Source organism: Arabidopsis lyrata (genome assembly GCF_000004255.2).
Source record: "Arabidopsis lyrata subsp. lyrata unplaced genomic scaffold ARALYscaffold_1, whole genome shotgun sequence".
NCBI classification, from domain to species: Eukaryota; Viridiplantae; Streptophyta; class Magnoliopsida; order Brassicales; family Brassicaceae; genus Arabidopsis; species Arabidopsis lyrata.
This window is the reverse complement of record NW_003302555.1, coordinates 26,378,967-26,399,710: the sequence shown is the minus strand read 5'-3', so window position 1 is coordinate 26,399,710 and position 20,744 is coordinate 26,378,967. Positions and strand designations below refer to the sequence as shown.

Below are 20,744 nucleotides of genomic sequence, written 5' to 3'. Positions count from 1 at the left end.
ACAGCCACGTGCAACAATTCTATTAGTTAATCATAAAAGCTACTGGTGAACGGAGATAAAAATTGGAACTTTTAATTTCTGTCAAAATACTAAATTGACAATTTGAGAGAGAGCCTGAGTAGTTTTGTGAGAATCCGAAAATGGGGGTTTCGATGTTGGATTCCTCATGGAGTTGCCGATTATCCTCCAAGGTGTCTCCTTCACCAACACAAAAACTCGCAAGCTCATTGACAGAAAGAGTTCCAATTTCTCTGAACTTGAGGTTTGATCATTCAATTAGGGCATATTCGGTTCGAGCTCTAAAGTGCAGGTCCGAGGATTTTGTTGAGAGAAGTAGCCCATTTGAGGTAACTAACTAAAATCTCAGTTTCGAATCCTAGTCTTGGAACAGAATGTCATGAACAAGTTCATCATAGGAGAAAGACTTTGGTTTTGCTTAGATTGCTAAGTCCTTAGAGAATTAGAAGCCAAGAACTAGCTTAAATTCTGATATCTCCTGTTAAAGTCTTGGCCTTTTTTTTTTGTTCAATTGAGAATGAAGTTATAAGTTCAAATCTAACTTTAATCTTCTCTGTAGATTTTGGTTGCTAAGTTCTGATAATTTCTCTTGAAAGACCATTTCGATATAGGTTATGTGAACTGTTATTCTCTACCTTATTCCATTGAATTGTCATTGTTGGAAAGGTTAAGAAAGAGCTAGAGATTTGCTTCGACCTTGTACATAGGCTCGGGAGAGGCATTGTGTACTTAGGTTCTGCCAGAATCCCACCAAACCATTCACATTATCTGCAAGCACAAGAGTTGAGCAGAGAAGTAAGACAGACTCCACAAGAACTTCGTTTATCGTTTTACGATATAGATTTCTCAGAGTTTTGTATTTTATCAGGCAGCAAATCTGTTGGACTGTACTACATGGTCTGGAGCTGGACCAGGACTTATGGATGCTGTGACTAAAGGTGCTTTGGAAGCTGAGAAACCAGTTGGTGGCATCAAAATAGAAAAAGAAGCCGGTGAATGGACTGCATCGAAGTTTCATCCTTATCTCCCTCCTCAGAATTACCATACTTGCAGGTAAACGTAGCCACACACCATTGGTTACTGTTATTGCACAAGAATGAGTGATCCCAAAAATGTGGAATCCATGTTTAGGTTTTTCTCGGCGAGAAAGCATGGATTAGTAGATGCTGTGATAAGAAACAGTGTCTCTGATAAGACGGCGATAATTGCACTTCCAGGTGGAATTGGCACGCTTGATGAGATGTTTGAGATTTTGGCATTGATTCAGCTCAAAAGGATTGGATCTGCTTTACTGGTTCCATTCATTGTGATGAATTATGATTCTTTCTATTCAAAGCTGCTTGAATTCATTGAGACTTGCGAAAACTTGGGAACTGTTTCTAAAGGAGAAGTTTCTGCATTGTGGAAGGTATGCAACAACAACTTTGAAGCTTTGACATACTTAGCTGAATTCTATGACTTGCCTTACGGTTCTACAAAACTGGAAACTGAACTTAGAAAACCCGCTCGTGGATGATTAGTTTCTTACCTCATTTCCGATTTTTTTACTGTAAGAGATCATATTTTTGACCATGAACAACCAATTTGAAGCTATGTGGCACATGTAGAATATATATACCAATCAGATTTGTTGTTATCACTCCAATCTTATGTTTATTCTCTTAGCTTTTCGTGTTATTCTTCTACTTCACTGAAGACAACAATGACATCGAGGATTGTGTGATCAAATTCATGTGAATGGGGTTTTAAACCAGTTTATAACCAAGCAAGACCAAAAAACTTTCTGATACAAGAACCAAATCAAACCAATCAGAATTGTGGTCCATATCTTCCTCCTCTAGTGCCAAAAACAAAAAAGTATAAAAAAAGATACAAGATTTAAATCTTTTTAAAGTAAGTTTCTTTAGAACCTTTAGAGCCAGCCGTTGTGGTATAGAAACTGAATACAAACAAAAATAAAAACTTGAAAAGAAAAAAAGAGAGAGGCGTCTATCTATAATCCGTGGATCGTGCCTACTTAAAAAAGTCTATTTCACACTGAATATTAAACAATAACGCAATAATTGTTCCTCTTTCACTTTTCTACATCTTTCTTCTTCTTCCACTTCTCTTCCTTCTCCGTTGCAAAGCTCAAGAAAACAAAATCCAAGTGGGTTTTTTGTATAATCCTCAGCGCAAATTTCAAGAAGAAGAAAAACAGAGAATAGCTTTCTTCTTTTTGACCTTTCTTCTCCTAAATTAAAGGTTAACAGAGCCTCAATTTCGTCTTTTACTTATAACGAGAAGCCTTTATCATAAAAATCTCAACTTTATCCTTATTCTTATCTGCAAAATTCGTTCTCGTCCCTTGGATTATGGTTTTTTTTGTTCCTCGAGAAAGTTGATTGCTTTCTTGGAATCCATGTATGCCCTTTGTCTTTGTTGCTTTTAAAGGATGCGTCTAAGTTAAATTGTTTTAGTAACTTAGTGAATTGATTAAGCACTTCTTGATCATAATCAAGTTTATAGCTTTTTGCTTCAGATCAGGTAAAAGACCAAATTTGAGGAATTCTTGAGCTTTGTTTTAATGGCAATATTTGATTGCAGCATCTTAAAGTTCTATAATTTGCCATAGATTTGATTTAATTGGCTTAGTAGGTTCTGTTTGAGTTTGAGTTGGTGTGTCTTTGTTTGTTATCTAGAGAATTTGAACCAAACTCTAAAAGGTTTGCTTTTTTGCTTGTTTGCAGATCCTGTTATGGAGTCTCCACAGTCTGAGGCATCAATCGTCAATGGTAGTATCCATTTGAATGGCAGTGGTGAAACCAAAACAAAGAATCTGGTCATGTCGTCTGATTCAGACAGTTTCATCGGTAAGCTTGAGGTTTTTGTTCACCAAGCTAGGGACATCCACAACATCTGCATCTATCATAAGCAAGATGTGTATGCTAAGCTTTGTCTCACAAGCGATCCCGAGAATTCCTTGTCCACAAAGATCATCAATGGTGGAGGGAGAAACCCTGTCTTCGACGATACCCTTCAGTTCGACGTGAAGAATCCGGATTGTTCGCTTAAGTGTGAGATATATATGATGAGCCGCGTGAAGAATTATCTTGAGGATCAGTTACTTGGATTCACTCTTGTACCTTTGTCTGAAGTGATTGTGAGGAATGGGAAATTGGAGAAAGAGTTCTCTCTTTCGTCAACCGATTTGTATCACTCTCCTGCAGGTTTTGTTGAGTTGTCTCTCTCGTACGCAGGAGATTCGCCCGACGTGATGCACATTCCTGCGGTGCCAACTGCAGATGAGACCGAGTTGGCTCCTATCGAGTTTGATGAGAGTGAGTTTTTGGATCCAAAGATTGTCTGTGAAAACAATCAAATGGTGTCTAAGTACTTTTCCACTACTTGTTCTGATTCTGATGAATTTGCAAGCTCTGAAACCGGCTTTGTGGAAGTAAACAGCATCCAGTCTGCAGTTGTTGACACTGCTGTTGAAGAAGCAGGACCGACGAATACTGTCTCAACAAATGAAATCTCTTCTCCATCAATTGCTGTGAGCTCGGCTTCCTCGGGAACTCATGATGATTCAAAGCAATCAAGCGAAGGAAACAACTCAGGTTCAGAACAAGAAGCGAAGAAGCCAACAGATATCATCAAGAATGGTGATTTAGATAAGACGGGTGATGAAGCAGTTGTGAAACCAGTTCTGACAGCGAACATTGAACCAGAGCACAAGGTAGTGCAGCAAGATATTGTTGACATGTACACGAAAAGCTTGCAGCAATTTACTGAATCACTGGCTAAGATGAAACTCCCTTTGGACATCGATAGCCCAACCCAATCAGAGAACTCAAGCTCCTCCCAGCAGACGCCAAAGAGTGCTAGCTCCCGTGTGTTCTACGGTAGTAGAGCCTTCTTCTGAAGCTCGGAAATCATCTCAAGTTTGGCATCAGAAGTAGCAAGCAAGTAGTGAAAGAGTAGTAATAAGTTAAAAGTAGACTATCCAAAATGTGTAACTATCTCCCTTTGATGCCTTTAGCTTTTCTTGTTATCTGCAACTTTTCCAATTTAGTACTAAAGTTTCGCAATCTCGCTATGAAACAGCACAAATTCATAAAGACAACAAGTTCTGTTATGAAACAACAACAAAGACAGCAAGTTCCATTATTACTTTCAGATTCAAACTCCTCCATCAACTATGGATCTGCAGATTCAAAGCTAGCTAATGGGTTAATTCGAGTAACAGGAGTGCATTTAAGTGGATGTGCCATGCTCAGCGCCAGTTCTCCCGTCTCTTCCATATTAACCTTATCTCCATCGATTCTCCAATCAAAACACTGAACCATTGTTCCAATGGCTACTCCTATGAAGATATAGCCCAAGTTTTCTCCAGGACATCCTCTTCTTCCACTTCCGAAAGGAATGAAGTTCAAAGCTAACTGTGCTCTTTCATCTTCTTTCCCTTCTGAAGGAGAAGTCATGAACCTCTCGGGCTGAAATTCGTATGGATATTCCCATGCATCTGGATCTCTCAGCACCGCATAGGCGTTTATTATCATTGTTGTGTTCTGCGATATGTAATACCCTCCGATCTTGCATCCTTCTGTTGCATTCCTCACCAAGATTGGCGAATGTGGGTGTAGTCTTAGCCCTTCTTTCACCACAGCTTGTAAATACGGCAGGTTGGGGAGATCTGTTTCTTGAATCAATCTCGTTTCCCCGACAACATATTCTATCTCTTCTCTCAATCTTTTAAGAATATCGGGATGATTAATGAGTTCTGCCATTATCCACTGTGTTGTTTGTGCTGAAGTATCAGTGCCTCCAAGGAAAAGCTCCTACAACCACATGCACAATGTTAAAGATAAATACTTTGCATGATCCTTACGACCAACTCATGACATTACCACAAAAAGCGCTTTGATTTGGTTCCTGGAAATCTTAAACTCGGCATTGTCTTCCAACAGAACATCCATCATGTCTCTATCCTCTTTCTTGTTCGGATTCTCTTCGTGTTCTTTAATAATCTTCTCCAGCAATTCATCGTACCTCTGCGAGACCTCCATGATTTCCTTCTCAAACAGAGAGATCCCGAGCTTCTTGAAAGCTCGACCAACTGTGCTAGCTATAAGGAACTTCTTCACCAAACTAAGTGATTTGGTCACCAAACCCCTGACTTGCTCTGCTTCACCAGTCTCCTCTGAACACCTCCTCCCCATGATCATCCTGCAGATGCTGTTATTCGTTAGCTTCATCATCTCCTTGCCAACATCAACAGTCTCATTCTTTGCCGCCTTATCGAACAACATAGCACGGAAACTCATGAGTTCTTTCCCACGGATGACCCGTGTCCGTTCGAGTGAACGAGTCCCAAGAAGCTTTGTGACTAAGAGCTTCTTCACGAATCTCCAGTAATCTCCATAAGGAGCTGAGATAAAGCCAAATGAACCAAAAAGTATCGACTTCTCCATTATAGGGTCTGCACGGTCACGGGTAGCAAAGTTCAGGTCATGAGTCCTGAAGATTTCGTAGGCCATGGAGCCGGAAGAGACTAGAACTATTGGGATATTGAAAGCGCGAAGGTGAAGGAGGGGACCATACTTGGAGGAGAGTTTCTGAAAGGATTTGTGACATGGAACAGAAAGGAGAAGGTGAAGATGACCTATGACTGGTAGAGACGGTGGGCTCGGAGGTAGACCACAGCCTTGAAGTCGTGGCTCTTTTGGTTTCTTGAAGAAGAAACCATATAGACAGAAGAGTGAGAAGGGCCATAGGAGGATGAAAATGAAGCAGATCTGAAAGTCAACGGTGATTGCTGCCATTCTTGTCCAAAAACTGAAGAGAGAGTTAGATGGAGGAGACTGGTTTTGTTATGTACTCTTTAGAGATCATTTGTGATATAATTTAGGGAATAATTCAATAGTTTAATCTTTAAGGGAAGTTATACAAGGAGACAAGTCAGGTACCACGCTATATATGCATGGGCTTGAAACTCATATATTTAAATATGTAGAACTTCTAATATATGGTCATATGGATATTGATCTTCCACTATTACTACATGATATAAAAATATATAAAAATATCTAATATATAACATGTTTTTTGGATCCAAAGTTTGTCTGTGAAAACAATCAAATGGTGTCTATGTAATTTTCCACTACTTGTTCTGATTCTGATGAGTTTGCATTTTGCAAGCTCTAAAATCGGCTTTTGGAGGTAAACAGCATCCAGTCCGCAGTTGTTGACACTGTTGAAGATGCAGCTCCAACGAATACTGTCTCTGACAAAATGAAACCTCTTCTCTATCAGCTGCAGTTAGCTTTGGCTCCTCGGGAACTCATGATGATATCAAGTGAAGAAGCGAAGAAGCCAACAGGTATCATCAAGAATGGTGATTTAGATAAGGCGGATGATGAAGCAGTAGTGAAACCGGTTCTGTCAGTGAGCATTGAACCAGAGCAAAAGGAAGTGCAGCAAGATATTGTTGACATGTACACGAAAAGCTTGCAGCAATATACTGAATCACTGTTTAAGATGAAACTCGCTTTGGACATCGATAGCCCGACCCCATCAGAGAACTCAAGCTCCTCCCAGCAGACGCCAAAGAGTGCTAGCTCCCGTGTGTTCTACGGTAGTAGAGCCTTCATCTGAAGCTCGGATATCATCTATAGTTTGGCATCAGAAGTAGCAAGCAAGTAGTGAAAGAGTAGTAATAAGTTAAAAGTAGACTATCCAAAATGTGTAACTATCTCCCTTTGATGCCTTTAGCTTTTCTTGTTATCTGCAACTTTTCCAATTTAGTACTAAAGTTTCGCAATCTCTTTAAGAAACAGCACAAATACATAAAAAACAACACATTCTGTTATGAAACAATAAAGACAGCAAGTTCCATAATTAGTTTCAGACATATGTCTGCAACTTCAACAAGACATATCAAACTCCTCCATCAACTAAAGATCTGCAGATTCAAAGCTAGCTGCGTTAATTCGAGTAACAAGAGTGCATTTAAGTGGATGAGCCATGTGCAGCGCCATTTCTCCCGTCTCTTCCATGTAAACCTTATCTCCGTTGATTTTCCAATCAAAACACTGCACCATTGTTCCAATGGCTACTCCTATGAAGATATAGCCCAAGTTTTTTCCGAGACATCCTCTTCTTCCACTCCCGAAAGGAATGTAGTTCAAAGCTAACTGTGCTCTCTCATCTTCTTTCCCTTTTGAAGGAGAAGTCATGAATCTCTCGGGCTGAAATTCTCCTGGATATTCCCATGAATCCGGATCTCTCAGCACTGCATAAGCGTTTATTATCATTGTTGTGTTCTGCCCTATGTAATACCCTCCGATCTTGCATCCTTCTGTTGCATTCCTCGCCAAGATTGGCGTATGCGGGTGTAGTCTTAGCCCTTCTTTCATCACAGCCTGTAAGTACGGCAAACTGGGGAGATCTGTTTCTTGAATAAATCTCGTTTCCCCAACGACAGATTCTATCTCTTTTCTCAGTCTTTTAAGAATCTCAGGATGGTTAATGAGTTCTGCCATTATCCACTGTGTTGTTTGTGCTGAAGTATCAGTGCCTGCAATGAAAAGCTCCTACAACCACATGCACAATGTTAAAGATAAAGACTTTGTATGATCCTTATATGACAGCCATTAAAGACAATGGAAGAAAAACTCAAGATATTACCACAAAAAGTGCTTTGATTTGATTCCTGGAAATCTGAAATTCGGCGTTATCATCTGCACAAACTTCTAACAGAACATCCATCATGTCTATATTCTCTTTCTTGTCCGGATTTTCTTCGTGTTCCTTCATAATCTTCTCCAGCAATTCATCATACATCTGCGAGACCTCCATGATTTCCTTCTCAAACAGAGAGATCCCGACCAGCTTGAAAAATCGACCGACAATGCTAGCTATAAGGAACTTCTTCGCCAAACTAAGTGATTTGGTCACCAAACCCCTTACTTGTTCTGCTTCACCGTTCTCCTCTGAACACTTCCTCCCCATTATCATCCTGCAAATGCTGTTATTCGTTAGCTTCATCATCTCTTTACCCACATCAACAGTCTCCTTCTCTGCCGCCTTATCGAACAACATAGCACGGAAAGTCTTGAGTTCTTTTGCACGGATTAGTCGTGTCTGCTCGAGCGAATGAGACCCGAGAAGCTTTTCGACTAAGAGCTTCTTCATGAACCTCCAGTAATCTCCATAAGGAGCTGAGACAAAGCTAAAAGATCCAAAAAGTAGTGATCTTTCCATGATAGGAACCTCGCGTTGACGGGTAGCAAAGTTCAGGTCTTGGGTCTTCAAGACTTCGTTGGCCATGAAGCCGGAAGAGACTAGAACAATTGGGGAATTGAAGGCACGAAGGTGAAGGAGGGGGCCATACTTGGAGGAGAGTTTCTGAAAGGATTTGTAACATGGAACAGAGAGGAGAAAGTGAAGATGACCTATGACCGGTAGAGATGGTGGGCTCAGAGGTAGACCACAGTCTTGGAGTTGTGGCTATTTTGGTTTCGTGAAGAAGAAAGCCGAGAGACAGAAGAGTGAGAAGAGCCCTAGGAGGATGAAGATGAAGCAGAGCTGAAAGTCAACGGTGATTGCTGCCATTGTTGTCCAAAAACTGCAGAGAGGGAAGCAGACTGATTTTATTATATGTACTCTTTAGATCAAATCTTTCCTTGAGATGATCATTTGTGATATAAATTAATAATTTGGCCGTTCCAAACTTCCAAAGCATGCGTCCCAACGACTACCAAGAAGTGGAGTCAATGCTATATCTCATGCTTTCCAATAGTTCAATCTTTAAGGGACGTTATACAAGGAGACAAATCAGGTACCACATGATATAAAAATATCTAAATATAACATGTGAAAATATGTTGGAGTTTCTTGAACTAAAGAAAAAATACTTGATAACTACCAATCCAAAACATATTTGATTTGTCCTGAATCATGAACCTGAATCTAAACTTGATCTTGAGCTTGAGACCGAGATTGATAGTGAAGCTCACATCAGCTGAGAAAGGGCTACTGCAATCTGAGAACCGATAAGAGCATTGTTTTTCACAAGCGCAATGTCTGAAAATGTGTAAAGGAATTCAACATTTACAATGCTGAGACATTGCTATTTTTCAGCCACAGAAAGGATTTGGAGTTTGGTGAAATAATGATGATTAATAGAACCTCTAGAGAAAGGATACTTGCTGCAAGTGACGTGCCTCCAGTTAACTCATTTACCCGTGAAAGTAAGAATGGAGTTTCTGCATTTCCAGTAACGTTTTTTTCCCTGGCCAAAACCAAAGTTAAATTTCATACGCTGTGATAAGAAAAAGAAGTAAAGCCCTTGAACTATTCTGATGCAAGCATGTATGAAAGATATATCATCTGCTTATAACCTTGCTTCTGTAAGAGCACGCTGTGTTGCTGATTCGATAAGATTTCCGGCAGCTGAATGCTGTTTCGGAATTGGAACAGCAAATAAAATCCCCGCCTGACGGTTTAGCTTCATGTTTGCATCTGGGAAAAGCGGTTTTCCCTCAAGGTGGTAAGGGATCAAAGTGCATAAATACTTTTGAAAAAGAGGAAATTTTGAGACAAAGACTACACTTGCCTATTACTCTAGCACAGTCTTCAGGGCTATTTACACGGGAAGGTGCCTAACGAAGTCGATATATCCACATCAGAACTAAATATCTAAGCAGAAGCAAGTGATTGATTTCAGTGATTATTGACAATTTTGCACCTTACAGCCGCTTTTCTCTGTGAAAAATGCTGGAAACTCATCGCTCTTGTATGCAGCAACATACACTTCTTGAGTTTCCTGCATTGTCAACGACTAGCTCTTGTGAAAACTTAAACTCTTGATTGTTGACTATTAAATATGCCTCGACAATGGATTATATACCAAATATTCAAGAGTCTTTGGAATATCAAGTATTGATTTAACGCCTGCTGATATCACTGCTATGGGAGTCCTTCCAAGTGCAGTAAGATCAGATGATATGTCCATCGCTGCATCACAAACACGCATACGGGGCGAATATTGGTATAAAAAATACTCAACACCATCATCTAAACAGAGTTTCTAATCATGTAACTAAAAAGTTTGGAATAAAGGAATAAAACGGACATGAAACTTACTATGGTTGGCATGTCTATGGACACCTCCTATCCCACCCGTCACAAAAACTTGGATGCCAACCTACAATAACCAAAAATCCTCTGAAATGCAATGAATGGTACCAAAACTACCTAAGAAAGATCCTCCTAAGAACAAAGCCAATTACCATTGAAGCGAAAAACAACGTTGCAGAGACTGTAGTTGCACCGTTTCCTCTTGTAGCCACCTGAAGGAAAACATTTAGGAATATGGAGGAGCAGAACAGTCCATGCATTGATTGATAGAGGTGCGGAAGAGTAAATAACGTGTTTGTCTCTAACTCAAAAAGCTAGTTCAGGGTAGGTTGCTTAGAATGATGCAATTTGATTTTGTGAACTAATGTAAGAGACTTTTCCTACATGACTGAGTGTGTAAACGAATCGCAAACTGGAGGATAAACAAGTTTGATGTTTTCCGTTTCACTGATGAACATAATGATGGTGCAATAAGTAGAAAAGCCACCAGAAGTGACTCACAACATGTGCTATGTCCCTGCCTGCTGTCTTTTGAACACTTTTCCCCAGAGATGCAAGACGTTCTAGTTCTTCCTCGCTCAGACCTGTTTACTGTATATTAGCATCTATAGGAAGTCAAAGAAGTCTAGCGCTGTTGATCCTTTACGAAGAAAAGACCTATAACCATGATCTAAGATCTTGAAACCAAGTTGGCTTTCAGGATATGCAAACTGCCAAAGATGTTCCAAAAACAGCCAAAGTTGACTAGGAGATTAGTGTCACCTGGTTCGATAACTCCAAATCCAAGAATCTAAAACATTATGATCAACCAGAATAAACTCACCTATGCAAGGTACTCCATTCAGGATAGCTATAGTTGCAGGGACAGCTCCATTTTCTCTGACAATCGACTCCACCTCTTTTGCTGTTTGCAGATTTTGGGGGTAAGGCATCCCTAAAAATAGCCAGTTAGAGAAAAGAATTTCAATAAAAAATTCTACAAAATGCAATTCAAAACAAGTCTGAAAACAAGGAAGAGCAAACCATGGGAGATAATGGTTGACTCAAGAGCGACCACAGCGCGTCCATTGGATAAGGCTTCAGATACCTGTGGAGATATCTTGACCAGACTCCTGAGCTGCTTCAAAACCAGTTGTAAGAAAAAGCAAATAAAGATTGGAAAATCAAAAAGGGTGGATCTTTTATACAGACACCTTGTTGTTTGCTTCAAGAGGTGAAAGATGATTCTGGAGATTCGAGATTCTAGAATGAGCAGAAGAAGAAGCCATTTCTCCCTGAAAGATGAGAGTTTTTTTCTCAAGTCATGAGAAAAACCAATAACAAGATCCTAACGATCAGAAATGACAAAACTTTCGAGTCAAATACATAAGAAGCATGGAGATTTCTGAAATTACAGTAACTTAAAACTAAAGAAAATCATCCGCAAAAGTAAAAGCCCTACACAGATGAAATTGTCTCGAAAAAGAACGCCCTTTCTTTCCTTCAGTGTTCTTGCCAAAACAGTGGAAAAATAACCAACAAGAACGAGAGAAATTACCCAAATCCAACCGGGTTTGAGGTAGCGGTTTGGTTACAGCTTGCTGATGTGATATGAGAATCTCAAACCGGTCCGGTTCATATTATGGATCGGTTCGGATGATTTCGGTTTTGTAAGAAGCGTTGGCGAGCGAGAGAGAGAGAGAGAGATCTAAGAGTGTTTGTTTGGGTCCGTTGGGAGCACACCAAGGACCGATCCGATCTCCGTCGCCGGCGATCATCTCCGCCGTTTACTGTTGTTCTTCCTCACTCTTCTCTGCTCCGCGTTCTCTCTCTCTCTCTTTCATACTCGTGAGCTTCTTCGATTCTATTTTTTTCACCCAATTTAGTCGGAACTAGGAATCGCTGTGACGTAGAAAGCATTATTTATGGGGCCATGTTCTCATTCGTATTTGCAGGTCCTCCATTTCGAGTGATTTTGATTTCATCATACAAATTACAAAGAGCCATGGATAAGTCGAGTGCTTTAGAGTATATCAACCAGATGTTCCCAACAGGTCCTTTTGTTTTTCTTCATGAAACAGTAGCACAACTGTCATACTCTTTGTACATTGATAAATGGTTTAGACTTGTTCATATAAATCCAAATTATTATGAATTGTTGATTTTTCTGGCTTCTGTTGTCAGGACCTGTAGTTCAGCTGTTGATAGTTTCTGCATATGTGACTGCTTTTAGAATGAGTTTCAAATGTCTCTTTTCCTTTACAGAGGCATCGCTAACTGGAGTTGAGCCCCTTATGCAAAAGATTCAGGGTGAGATTCGGCGGGTGGATGCTAGCATACTCTCTGCTGTTCGTCAACAGGTGAGCTTTTTTTCATCTACATTAAAGCAAGACTTAGATTGTATCATTGTATGCACCTAAGAAAAGCTTTTTTGTTGAACTCAACTGCATTTTTCTTCTATATTGAAAGAACAATCAATCCCTCTAAAACTGATTCTTTTTTTGGCAATGATTCCCCAGAGTAACTCTGGAACTAAAGCTAAAGAAGATCTTGCTGATGCTACACGTGCTGTGGAGGTTAGTTTCTCATAGGTTGATATGTTCTGTTTGCATTCTGTCAATATTTCATATCCTTTTTCATTTCTCCTATCACTTCCCTTATAATTCATTCGCCAGAGATTTTGATCTTATTTTCGATTTATCACAGGAACTCTCTCATAAGATTCAAGAGATAAAATCCAAAGCTGAGCAAAGTGAAGCGATGGTTCAAGAAATATGCCGTGACATTAAAAAGTTGGATTTTGCAAAGAAGAACATAACCACGACCATCACTGCCCTTCATCGCCTCACAATGTTAGGTCAGTTAGCTATAGTTTACTCTGTTTACTTAGTTCATTATTTTGGTCATGGTAACCTGAAATCAGAATAATAGCTCAAGTATAGTGAAGCCCTATATAAATAGTGATATGATGTTTCTGGTTAACCTATCTGTGGACCAAGTACATCATAAACACAATAATGAAATTCGCTACCTCGCTCTGGCAGTCTCTGCTGTTGAACAGCTTCAGGTGATGGCGTCAAAAAGACAATACAAGGAGGCAGCTGCACAGCTGGAGGTACCTTCTTTTTAATTCAACAATATGTTGTGTTTGTTGCTTTTGTTACATTGGTTGTAGTTCACTTGCTTTAGCTTTATGTTCACTATGGGAGCCCAAAGCAGCTCATTGTCATTTTGAAAACCAATTTTAATGCTAGGCTACCTAGAAAACGACTCTACTCATTTTCTGATTATGTTCTTAGGATTCTAATTCTATAATATATATTTCAGGCTGTAAACCAATTATGTAACCACTTTGAAGCATACAGGGATGTTCCTAAAATCACGGAGCTCAGAGAAAAGCTTAATAATATAAAGCAAATCCTTAAGTCCCATGTATTTTCTGATTTTTCCAGGTAATGCCTTCAATGATTCCCATATTTTACATCCTAAAACAAGTCCACAGAAGTGGCCAAAAGAGGTCCTCTGTAATGCTAGATATTGATTCTTCTTCTCTTTCTCAATTCCTTTACTTCTATCTCAAGAAGATTACAGCTGGAAAGGGATTTTATTTCCTGTAGAGTTTAAGTGTATCATGTGATGAATTTTGCACTTTTAGTGTCATAAATTGAGGTGTAATGCTTGTTGGTGTCTCTCTTGCTAAAATCGTACCTGCACAGTGATTAAGGTTATTTGTTGCTTGGTTTTGGTAGTAAACCAAAATTTGTTTTAAGATGTTTTTATAATATAGATTTTCACATTTGCATCCTCCACAGACCACTCCCCCTCTCTTCTATTTGTTCGATCCCTAAAATCCACATTTACTAAAAATGTATGATGTTGTTATCTCAGTTTAGGTACTGGGAAAGAGACAGAGGAAACAAATTTGCTACAGAAGTTATCTGATTCTTGCTTGGTTGTTGATGCTCTGGAGCCATCTGTGAGGGAAGAGTTGGTAAACAATTTTTGCAGCAGGGAGCTCACCTCATATGAACAAATTTTTGAAGGAGCTGGTACATTGGACTTAATGCCCTAAGTATAACTGGCACTGGAAGTGCATGTTTATGTTTTTTTTGGATTGAATTTCTAAGAGGTTAGCTGTTGGCAGAATTGGCAAAGTTGGATAAGACAGAGCGGAGGTATGCTTGGATAAAGCGTCGAATCCGAACAAATGAAGAAATTTGGAAGATTTTTCCTGCTTCTTGGCATGTGCCGTATAGGCTATGCATCCAGTTCTGCAAGCAAACAAGGTAATGCCTCTAGAGTTTTCAATGAACATTTATTCTTCCTCCCCTTAATTATTGTAGTTCATCATATTTCTCTAAGAGATTCTTTATCTTTACTCCTTGGAGTTGTCAGAAACTTTGGGACACGGCTACATAACATTATGAATTAGATACCTAGATATTTGACCCACGCTTTATTGTACTACATAACACCCTACTTGAAAATTTGAGAAGGAAGAAATTTTTTGGTACGCAAAATAGAATTAAATATTTGTTATTAGTGGAAATTTGAAAAGCTTTTATAAACTGTAAATTTTTGGGATGGTTCATATTTTTGGAGATCATAAGAAATGCATGGTATATAGCATGGTTTGTGTTTTATCAAACCAGTAAGTTAAATGAATTTCATTTTGACATAATGACAAAATCTTATAGGAGTAAATATTTTAGTAAGTAAAGGTTAATTTTATTACTACCGAATTTTTTTGTTCAATTTTTAACTTCTGTTTCAATGTATAGAGGATACCTCTATTCGGTTTGCATCTTTTGCTGGTTTGTAGTCACTTTGCTGTGAAAGATTAAGTTGCATTGGTAACTGTGTTAATCTTAATTTAACAATAATATGCATCCTTCTTAACTAACTGTCCTGTTTTCCCATCAATTTTTCAGGAAGCAAGTAGAATCTATTCTGGTCAACATGAAAGAGAAGCCAGTTGTAGCGATATTGCTTCTGGTCGGCATACTCTCTTTGATCAATAATTGCATATGCATGCTTTTCCTAACATAAAATATCATTAGATTTATCAGATGGACATAAGAGCGTTGTGTCACCTCTGAAGGAAATATCTAATGATTATGAAATATCTTATCATGTTTCTTCCTTTTCACTATCATCAAATCCTGTTACGTGGAATATCTTGTGGAATGTTTCAGGCCTCTATTAAAGTTTAATTTCATTGAATTGTTAGGCATTACAAAGGACAGTGGAGTTTGAAAAAGAACTTGAAAAGAAATTTGGTGGTGGTGTTCCTACTAAAGATATTGAAGATGACATTGAAGAAATTGGTACATGGGAAGATAATAGTCAGAATATATCCAAAATCCGCAAGAAGTATGAAAAGAAGTTTGCTGCTAGTCAAGAATCCGAGGAGAATGTATATTCTATGTTCTTATTCTATATTATGGAAAACACTTTAGTAATTTTATATTAACCCTTACACTTTGTTGTGATAGGGTTTTCAACAGGAAAAGACCGGAAACAAAGATTTATCTGTTACTGGAGCTGGGGTATATTCCCTACCTTTAGTCTCGTTCCCTCCCTGATTTTGTTGGCTGATGTCATATCCTTAGAGAGCAAGTGAAAGTTGCTTCACTCTTAATAGTTTATAGGCACAATATTGCAATTATAGAAGACTGTAATAATATCTTGCATGGCATCCCCATTTTCGGGTCTATTGATATTATTAGACTTTCATCATCCCAATTGACCTTACATACCTGGAAAACTGAAATGTCATGTAGTCCACTTGTGCCATTCTATTTTTTGCAGGATTTACTTACTCACTATTTACTCGAATTTGCAGTTTAACTTCCGTGGAATGATCTCTTCCTGCTTTGAACCTCATTTAACTCCATATATTGAGTTGGAAGAGAAGACACTTATGGATGACCTGGAGAAAATTGTTCAGGTAATATAATATTTTTCGCTTCACGAGATTATTATGTTCCAAGGTTTGTCAAGTTATCCAAGTTTTCTTTTTGTTCTGTCAGGAGGAAACATGGGATATTGAGGATGGAAGTCAAAATAATGTTTTATCTAGCAGCACACAGGCAAGTTTCTTGAAAAAGAGTTAATAGTTTTAACTTTTTACAGATGTTTACATCTTTATTCAATGTATTAAATGATTGACGACGCCCATTAGGTATTAATTGGCAGGGGTAATTGGATTCTTTATATAGATGTGTAGTATAATGATACATTGAACCTACAACTTGGTCATACCCACTGAGCTGGATAGAAAATTTGGATTATGTCCAGGGTGATGTTTGTTGTAGTAGTAGAAAAAGTTCTAGTGTGAAACCGGATATTATACTCAAGATGAATTTTGAAAAGTATCTTCCGTGCATAGTGAACTATCAATGTCACTAGATTAGCCAGTGAGAACTTAATAACATTCATATACAAACTATATTTGTCACGTCGCACGTTAAAGCTTATCGTCTGTAACCATTTGAAATGCCTTGTTTGCAGCTGTTTTCCAATATAAAGAAGAGCTTGAAACGTTGTAATACTCTCAGTAAGAACCAGACTTTATTCAATTTGTTCAAGGTACATATTTTTCATACGCTCAATATGAGTTTTGTATATATATATATATGATATATCAGAGACTTGTAGTGTGAAGTCGAGCAATGTCTTAGTTAGTCTAAGAACCAGCTTTGTTTGGAGAAACCTTGTTAGTTGAATCAGCTTTTCTAGCCACCTAGGTTCCCACAAGGGAAGGGTATATAGAAGTGCTCTTTAATGATGTTTGCAGGCCAATTTAAATGTTCTACTTCACGGTCTTAGATAAGGTGGTTGGAGATTTTGAGTTTATTCTTTTGAAATGGTCTCCTCTGTACAGGTCTTTCAACGAGTTCTGAAGGCCTATGCTACAAAGCTATTTGGTAAGCTCCCAAAAGGAGGCACTGGTATCGTTGCCGCAGCCACAGGCATGGATGGACAGATAAAGGTGTGCCTTCTTCCTGTCTCCTATGTGTGCTTTTTGACGTAGTTTTACCTTTTTAATTCCTCTGTGCAGGTCTCAGAGAGAGATGAAAGGGTGATATGCTACATAGTTAATTCTGCTGAGTATTGCCACAAAACAGTAAGCTTGTTCTTGTCTATTATTCTGTTTTCTTGCCTTTTTCACATTTAGCACACTCAGCATGCAGCATATACGTTGATACCTGTGTGTATCCTGTTGTGACGGGTCAGTGGGGTTGTATCATATGGTCCTAATCTTCTTTTAGGCCAGTCATGTAGAAAAACCATTTTTGATATTGATAATCTTCGCATCAAGTTCCAAGAAACTTTCATGGGTCTAGTTACTTTCTCGATGTGTTTGTGATGTGATCTTACTCCTCTGCACTGAACTTCATATCTTACACCTCCAAGTTTCTTTGTTTTACGAATTCCAGCGTAGCTGTGAAAGGTTTATTTGCAACTTTTCTTATATATTTATGTCACTCATGTGGTACATTTTCAAATATATTATCTGCTGCGTCTATATTAAACAATGTAATGCAAGCTGTAATCCTGTTCCCGGATACAAGATGCGTGCCGTTGTTAGTAGGATTCTATCTAAAAGTTTTGATTAAGTAAACAACAATGCGGCACTTCACAAGGATATTCTGATATTTGTATCGCAGTCTGGTGAACTGGCAGAGAACGTCTCAGAAATTATTGACCCACATTATGCTGATGGTGTAGACATGTCAGAGGTCCAGGTACTGATTACATGAAGGACTTGATAGTTTTCCCTTATTTAGGATTGTTCTTAAACTGTGTTGCTGTGTAGGATGAATTTTCAGCCGTCATAACAAAAGCGTTGGTAACGCTGGTCCTTGGATTTGAGACGAAATTTGACACAGAAATGGCAGCGATGACACGTGTTCCTTGGAGCACACTTGAGAGTGTGGGTGACCAGTCTGGGTAAGATCTAACTGGGGTGTTAAAAGCTTTTTTTTTGGTTTTTTATGCCCATATGACAAACCGTAAACAACATGCATTTGCATCTTCTTATAGGTACGTGAATGGAATAAATACAATCCTTAGCGGCAGCATACCTATCCTCGGGAAACTTTTAACACCAGTTTACTTCCAGTTTTTCCTCGACAAGGTAATTATATAAAGAGTGTCTGATTTGAATGCCTTCATGATCTGATGGTTGCGTCCTTCTATAAGTTTAGGACCCGCATGAAATGGGGTCAAGCCTTGAGCAGCTCCTTGCGTATGTCTTGTATGAATATAAAAAAGATTCTCATGCTACCTTGTAATACTTTGTGCAGCTGGCATCATCCCTCGGACCACGGTTCTATGCTAATATTTTCAGATGCAAGCAACTATCCGAAACTGGAGCTCAACAGGTTAGCCTGCATGCTCTATGTTCCTCCATTTGGATGCCTCTGATTATCTCTGTAGTGATTTCTCTAATAGTCAACTAGTGAATTTCCTAGAATGATGTTCTGTGGGAAAAATTCTATTTACCTTGTTTATCAGGTTTATCCAAAGACTAGAGCCAAACTCAGTCTGGTTATATCGCCTTATCGCTCACACTTTCTTCTTTTATCGATGTTGAAGTGACTATGTTTAGTCTTTTCCTGAACTTCAGTACTAGTATGATTGGAGTGTTCATGAGATGTTATGTTTCTGAGCCCTTGTTTTATAGTTGTTTAAAGTTCGAATATGAATTATGTCTTTTGGTTTCACAGATGTTACTGGATACGCAAGCCGTGAAGTCGATTCTACTAGAAATTCCTTCCCTTGCCAGACAGGTTAGCTCATCACTACCAATTTATCCCATTTCTGTTTTCTCAGTGTGACGCATCACTGGGTATCTTCTTTGCCCAAAGTAGAATACCTGATGATGCCAAACCCTTTGGTATTCTTGTTCCGGTCATAGAGCCGATATTAGGGATAACGTATATAGCACTTAAGTCTGTAAATCCGAGACAGGTTACTTTTGTTTTGTTTTGATATATCTTTTAGTAATAATATCATTGCAGACTTCAACTGCTGCCAGCTATTCCAAATTTGTGAGCCGTGAAATGAGCAGAGCTGAAGCACTCCTTAAGGTCATACTATCCCCAATCGATTCAGTGGCAGACACTTATCGTGCACTGTTTCCGGAAGGAACACCCATGGAGTTTCAGCGCATCTTGGAACTTAAGGTAATTTTGGCACGTCTTAACCCATTTCCTCACTCTCGAGCAAACTGGCTCGAGACCGGAGTCCAGTCCACAACAGTATTCTAGAGTGACTCTCTAGATTGTGGGGCTAAGTAATGTTCTGCTCCAGTGGCATTCTCGTCACTGTCTGGACAATTTGTTTTTTTCTCTCTATCTTAAACTATAGGGGCCTTAAAAATATGCTGAAACGTTTTCTGGTGTTTGGTGCAGGGTCTTAAGAAAGCTGATCAGCAGAGTATACTTGATGATTTCAATAAGCATGGCCCAGGATTCACACAACAGTCGGTTGCAGCGGCAATGCCACAACCGATGCCAACCCCACCTGCACCACCACTGGCAATCACTAATCCGGCTACAGCTGCTGGGTTCATAGCAAACAGCGAGGATGTTTTAACCAGAGCAGCTGCTCTTGGCAGAGGAGCTGCAAGCACTGGCTTCAAGAAGTTCATTGCTCTTACGGAAGCTGCCAAAGACCGCAAAGATGGGCCTTTAAGGAGACTCTTCAACGCATGATTTGTTTCTTTTCTACGTCATCTCAACTTTTGACTTATGCAATTCCCACCTTTGTTTCCCTCTGTGTTTAAATGCACTTGTTTATTTGTTTCCCTGGTTATGTGTATATCAGAGATTCATAGTGAATAACGAGTTTTCTCAGGGTGCGGATGTATCTTAGTTGTTTACTGCATTCTATCTTGAGAAATATTACGAACACTTTCTTGAACTAAGTCAGTTGATAAATTTAGGAGTGAAATTACCTCAAGTAGGTATGTAACTCATAATGTTCTATTCGTTTTTTACCTGGCATGTTTACGGAGGTAGTCATATTTGGTGAAAGTTGGAGGCTTGTGAATTTAAAATATTACGATCTATCAAGGAAAAGGAATTTGTGGAGTATCAACGGCTTCTCATGGAAGAAGAAAAAAAGAGTAAGAGGCAGCTACTTCTACTTATTCATACCTGCTCTTTGGTTTATACCTACATTTTCTGTGTTGCATTGTAGAGTTGTCTCTGTTGAAGTTCTAGCTGAGATAACATCAAGTGAGACCAGTCATGTATCTCGCTATATTATTAACTTACTTAAATGTGAAAAATGTTACAGACAAAGCACTTTCTGAAGAAGTTATGAAGCTAAAAGATCTGTTCCAAGAGAAACACCTTTGTGGAAGAAGCCAAGATTCAGAGACTCCTGGTAGTACCCTAATTACAACAACAAGGTCCAAAAAACGGAGCAGACAATCAAAAGATACCGTGGAAATGGACATGATTTCACCTCAAGTCAGCCATCACAACAAGGTAACAGTTCGCAAATTCTCTTTCATCCAATCTATCATTATCCTTACTGAAATTCAAAGGTTTCCTTAACATACTTGAATTCTTTCTTGGTTTGTTTGGTGAATAAGCAGAAATGCTGCA

The 20,744-nt window shown here is 38.9% G+C and overlaps 6 protein-coding genes across 10 annotated transcripts; 3 read left to right on the top strand and 3 right to left on the bottom strand.

Moving 5' to 3' along the window:
• Nucleotides 1–52: 52 nt before the first annotated feature.
• LOC9327644 lies at nt 53–1,674 on the top strand. The gene is made up of 4 exons (XM_021012318.1): nt 53–347; nt 685–813; nt 887–1,071; nt 1,150–1,674. Exons 1-4 carry the CDS (start codon nt 141–143, stop codon nt 1,532–1,534), a joined length of 906 nt encoding a protein of 301 aa, XP_020867977.1. The 5' UTR covers nt 53–140; the 3' UTR covers nt 1,535–1,674.
• Nucleotides 1,675–1,997: 323 nt separating this feature from the next.
• Nucleotides 1,998–4,088, top strand: LOC110224844. Of its 3 annotated transcripts, none has more exons than XM_021012315.1 (2): nt 1,998–2,262; nt 2,748–4,088. In XM_021012315.1, the coding sequence occupies exon 2, from the start codon at nt 2,756–2,758 to the stop codon at nt 3,920–3,922; it is 1,167 nt and encodes a 388-aa protein (XP_020867974.1). In that variant the 5' UTR covers nt 1,998–2,262; nt 2,748–2,755; the 3' UTR covers nt 3,923–4,088. The 3 variants fall into 3 exon arrangements, with proteins under 3 accessions (XP_020867974.1, XP_020867975.1, XP_020867976.1); XM_021012316.1 differs by having other exon boundaries at nt 2,037–2,544; XM_021012317.1 differs by lacking the exon at nt 1,998–2,262 and adding an exon at nt 2,269–2,421.
• On the bottom strand, nt 4,049–5,958 carry LOC9330320 (cytochrome P450 705A20). The gene is made up of 2 exons (XM_021012314.1): nt 4,908–5,958; nt 4,049–4,838 (listed from the first exon to the last, which is right to left on the bottom strand). Exons 1-2 carry the CDS (start codon nt 5,820–5,822, stop codon nt 4,197–4,199), a joined length of 1,557 nt encoding a protein of 518 aa, XP_020867973.1. The 5' UTR covers nt 5,823–5,958; the 3' UTR covers nt 4,049–4,196.
• Nucleotides 5,959–6,749: 791 nt separating this feature from the next.
• On the bottom strand, nt 6,750–8,677 carry LOC9327642 (cytochrome P450 705A5). The gene is made up of 2 exons (XM_021011415.1): nt 7,687–8,677; nt 6,750–7,592 (listed from the first exon to the last, which is right to left on the bottom strand). Exons 1-2 carry the CDS (start codon nt 8,326–8,328, stop codon nt 6,954–6,956), a joined length of 1,281 nt encoding a protein of 426 aa, XP_020867074.1. The 5' UTR covers nt 8,329–8,677; the 3' UTR covers nt 6,750–6,953.
• Nucleotides 8,678–8,827: 150 nt separating this feature from the next.
• On the bottom strand, nt 8,828–11,664 carry LOC9330319 (pseudouridine-5'-phosphate glycosidase). Of its 3 annotated transcripts, XM_021011416.1 has the most exons (13): nt 11,582–11,664; nt 11,334–11,414; nt 11,164–11,257; nt 10,964–11,074; nt 10,642–10,724; nt 10,293–10,352; nt 10,147–10,207; nt 9,911–10,017; nt 9,749–9,826; nt 9,617–9,662; nt 9,402–9,522; nt 9,207–9,292; nt 8,828–9,084 (listed from the first exon to the last, which is right to left on the bottom strand). In XM_021011416.1, exons 2-13 carry the CDS (start codon nt 11,406–11,408, stop codon nt 9,014–9,016), a joined length of 993 nt encoding a protein of 330 aa, XP_020867075.1. In that variant the 5' UTR covers nt 11,409–11,414; nt 11,582–11,664; the 3' UTR covers nt 8,828–9,013. The 3 variants fall into 3 exon arrangements, with proteins under 3 accessions (XP_020867075.1, XP_020867076.1, XP_002891579.1); XM_021011417.1 differs by lacking the exon at nt 11,582–11,664 and having other exon boundaries at nt 9,190–9,292; nt 11,334–11,572; XM_002891533.2 differs by lacking the exon at nt 11,582–11,664 and having other exon boundaries at nt 11,334–11,570.
• Nucleotides 11,665–11,801: 137 nt separating this feature from the next.
• On the top strand, nt 11,802–20,082 carry LOC9330318 (vacuolar protein sorting-associated protein 53 A). Its single transcript, XM_021011414.1, has 24 exons — nt 11,802–11,967; nt 12,075–12,173; nt 12,385–12,479; nt 12,639–12,695; nt 12,826–12,976; nt 13,164–13,234; nt 13,447–13,571; nt 14,008–14,168; nt 14,264–14,405; nt 15,051–15,114; nt 15,350–15,535; nt 15,615–15,668; nt 15,965–16,069; nt 16,152–16,211; nt 16,633–16,710; nt 17,006–17,113; nt 17,183–17,248; nt 17,793–17,870; nt 17,942–18,075; nt 18,169–18,262; nt 18,432–18,509; nt 18,855–18,917; nt 19,149–19,313; nt 19,542–20,082. The coding sequence occupies exons 2-24, from the start codon at nt 12,125–12,127 to the stop codon at nt 19,842–19,844; spliced, it is 2,487 nt and encodes an 828-aa protein (XP_020867073.1). The 5' UTR covers nt 11,802–11,967; nt 12,075–12,124; the 3' UTR covers nt 19,845–20,082.
• Nucleotides 20,083–20,744: the final 662 nt, after the last annotated feature.